General features: G+C 39.3%; 1 protein-coding gene across 4 annotated transcripts in view; it reads left to right on the forward strand.

Annotated features, from left to right (window-relative positions):
* pde5ab (phosphodiesterase 5A, cGMP-specific, b) overlaps positions 1-2500 on the forward strand; it is a 168865-nt gene that overhangs the window by 136771 nt on the left and 29594 nt on the right. For all 4 annotated transcript variants that reach the window (XM_084043454.1, XM_084043453.1, XM_084043455.1 and 1 more), the window contains 2 exons: positions 1001-1109; positions 1431-1515. In XM_084043454.1, coding sequence (XP_083899580.1) covers positions 1001-1109; positions 1431-1515 — 194 coding nt within the window. The remainder of the gene's footprint in view (positions 1-1000; positions 1110-1430; positions 1516-2500) is intronic.

Raw genomic sequence — 2500 nt, forward strand, 5'->3', positions numbered from 1 at the left:
TACAGTACTTGAGTAAACTTACAGTACTTACAGTAGTAACTTTACACCACTGCATCGGCGCCCCAATATATATATTTTCTTTCTTGAAATCTTTTGAGAAATGTTCAACTTCAAATGACATGTCCGTAATAGGTTGAATGTCACATCGCGATGCGTTGTGAGCTTGTATATCTGCACTCTTAATTTTTGTATTTCTTTGCTATATTTCAGAACATTTTGGAAGGCTGTAAAATAAAAAATTGAAAAGTGTTTAACTCATTGAGTACCAGAATTGCCAGAATTATTTCAGAATGATGTTGTCCCAGTGCCAGCGTTTTTTCACAGTAAAAAAAGTGCTTAGGAAGCGAGATACATGTACAGCCTTTTTCAGTTCTAAGTTAAACAAGGAGTGGATGGAGCTGCAAATCTTCAGATGATGATATCTTGAGTTCTGAACATGTTTTTCATTTTTCTTTTTTTTTTACATTTTTTTCAAAAACACGTCAAACACGTCATTGGCACGTTACGCCATAGCGGTAAAAACACGTGAAACACATTAATGGCACTCAATGAGTTAAAGGGGCTACACCATGAATTTCATTTTTTTTTAGTTTTTTAGTATTTTTTGGGCTCCCCAGTGTCTCTTGTACCCAAAAATATATATTTTTTTAACATTCAGTCATTCATGCTCATTTCATGGATTTCCTGAATGGGCGTGTCTGAACAGGCCATTTCAGAATGGCTGTGCAAGTGATGTCACTTGCCCTGATTTTGCATTGATGATGGCCAGACAGAATTGCTCAGCAGCTCCCCCCTGCCCAATAGGACGTTTTGGTATTGCAGCTGAAAAAGCTTGGAATGACAGACAGTCAGATTGAGAGAAAAAATATCTGGATGTTTTTTAGGCTTACAACCTGTTTAAAACGTATTAGGGGGCAATATTTATATATAACATATATTTTTTTAATTCATGGTGTAGCCCCTTTAAAAGTGTTTAAACGTGTCCCTTGTTCCCGTGCAGGGAGTTTGATGTGACTCAGATCAACTACATGTACGCTCAGTACGTCAAGAACACCATGCAACCTCTGAACATCACCGACGTCACCAAGGACCAGCGCTTCCCCTGGACGGTACGCACACACACACACAGACACACACACACACACACACACGCACGCACGCATGCACGCACGCACACACACACACACACACACACACATACTCAAAAAAGACATCAGCATTTTAGAACAGCGATTTTAGAAATGAATTTTTTGAACCCCTAAAGACCTGGAACGCATCGGTGTCACTAACAAAAACTGTTAGGATTTAGAAAACATTTTTAAGAATCGCCTCAGGTCTTAATGGGTTAATACATTTTGCCGTTTTTAAAGATTGCACACTTTAATTACATTATTTTTGTTGAATCTCTTGGCTTCTCCTTCCTTTGACAGAGTGAAAACCCAGAGCATCCCAGCAACCAGATCAAGAGTTTACTCTGCACCCCGATAAGGAATGGAAAGAAAGACAGAGTCATAGGTAAAGAGATCTCTCTTCACTCCCTTTCTCTATCTCTCTCTCTCTCTGTCTGTCTGTCTGTCTCTCTCCCTCCCCTCTTCTCTATCTATCTCTGTATCTCTCTGTCTCTCTCTCTCTCTCTCTCTCTCTCTCTCTCTCTCTCTCTCTCTCTCTCTCTCTCTCTCTCTCTCTCTCTCTCTCTCTCTCTCTCTCTCTCTCTCTCTCTCTCTCTCTCTCTCTGTGTCTCTCTCCCTCTCCTCTTCTCTGTCTATCTCTGTCTGTGTGTGTGTGTGTGTGTGTGTGTGTGTGTGTGTGTGTGTGTGTCTCTCTCTCTCTCTCTCTCTCTCTCTCTCTCTCTCTCTCTCTCTCTCTCTCTCTCTCTCTCTCTCTCTCTCTCTCTCTCTCTCTCTCTCCTCTCTCTCTCTCTCTCTCTCTCTCTCCTCTACACACAGAAACATAAAGGTGCCAACGGGAACCAAATGCCACAGAAGAATGTCGAAGGTTCTATATAAAGAACCACTTAAAACCCCAATATGGGAACCTATTTGGTAAAAAAAATGGGGGCACCAATATTTAATTATATTACTATATTTAATAAATACTGTTGCTTTTGAAAAGACATCTGAAAAATATCAAACATTTTGAAAAATTGTGTTTTTTTTTTTACATAAATCTTCTCTTCTGGGGGAGGGTCCCTGGCATAAAACCTTTAAAGATGGGGGTCCTTGACTTGAAAAAAATGGAGAATCCATTGCTCTTAATCAACTATCTGGACAACTTTGGTGTTTTACAACCAAGATTTATGTTTTAGATTGTAATTAAAGTAAATCAAAGATGAGTGTTAAAACATTTAACTGCTTTCTATAGTTTTAGCAATTTCCGCGATATTTTTTACAGTGGGCGGGGGCATTCTGTCAGGTGGCTAAAATGTAAAAAAGGCATATTTAGCCACCGGACAGAATGTAAAAAACTGTAAAGAACTGTAAAAAATATCGCAAAAAATGCT

This window comes from Gymnoscopelus microlampas (assembly GCF_963454915.1).
Source record: "Gymnoscopelus microlampas genome assembly, chromosome: 19".
Taxonomy (NCBI): Eukaryota; Metazoa; Chordata; class Actinopteri; order Myctophiformes; family Myctophidae; genus Gymnoscopelus; species Gymnoscopelus microlampas.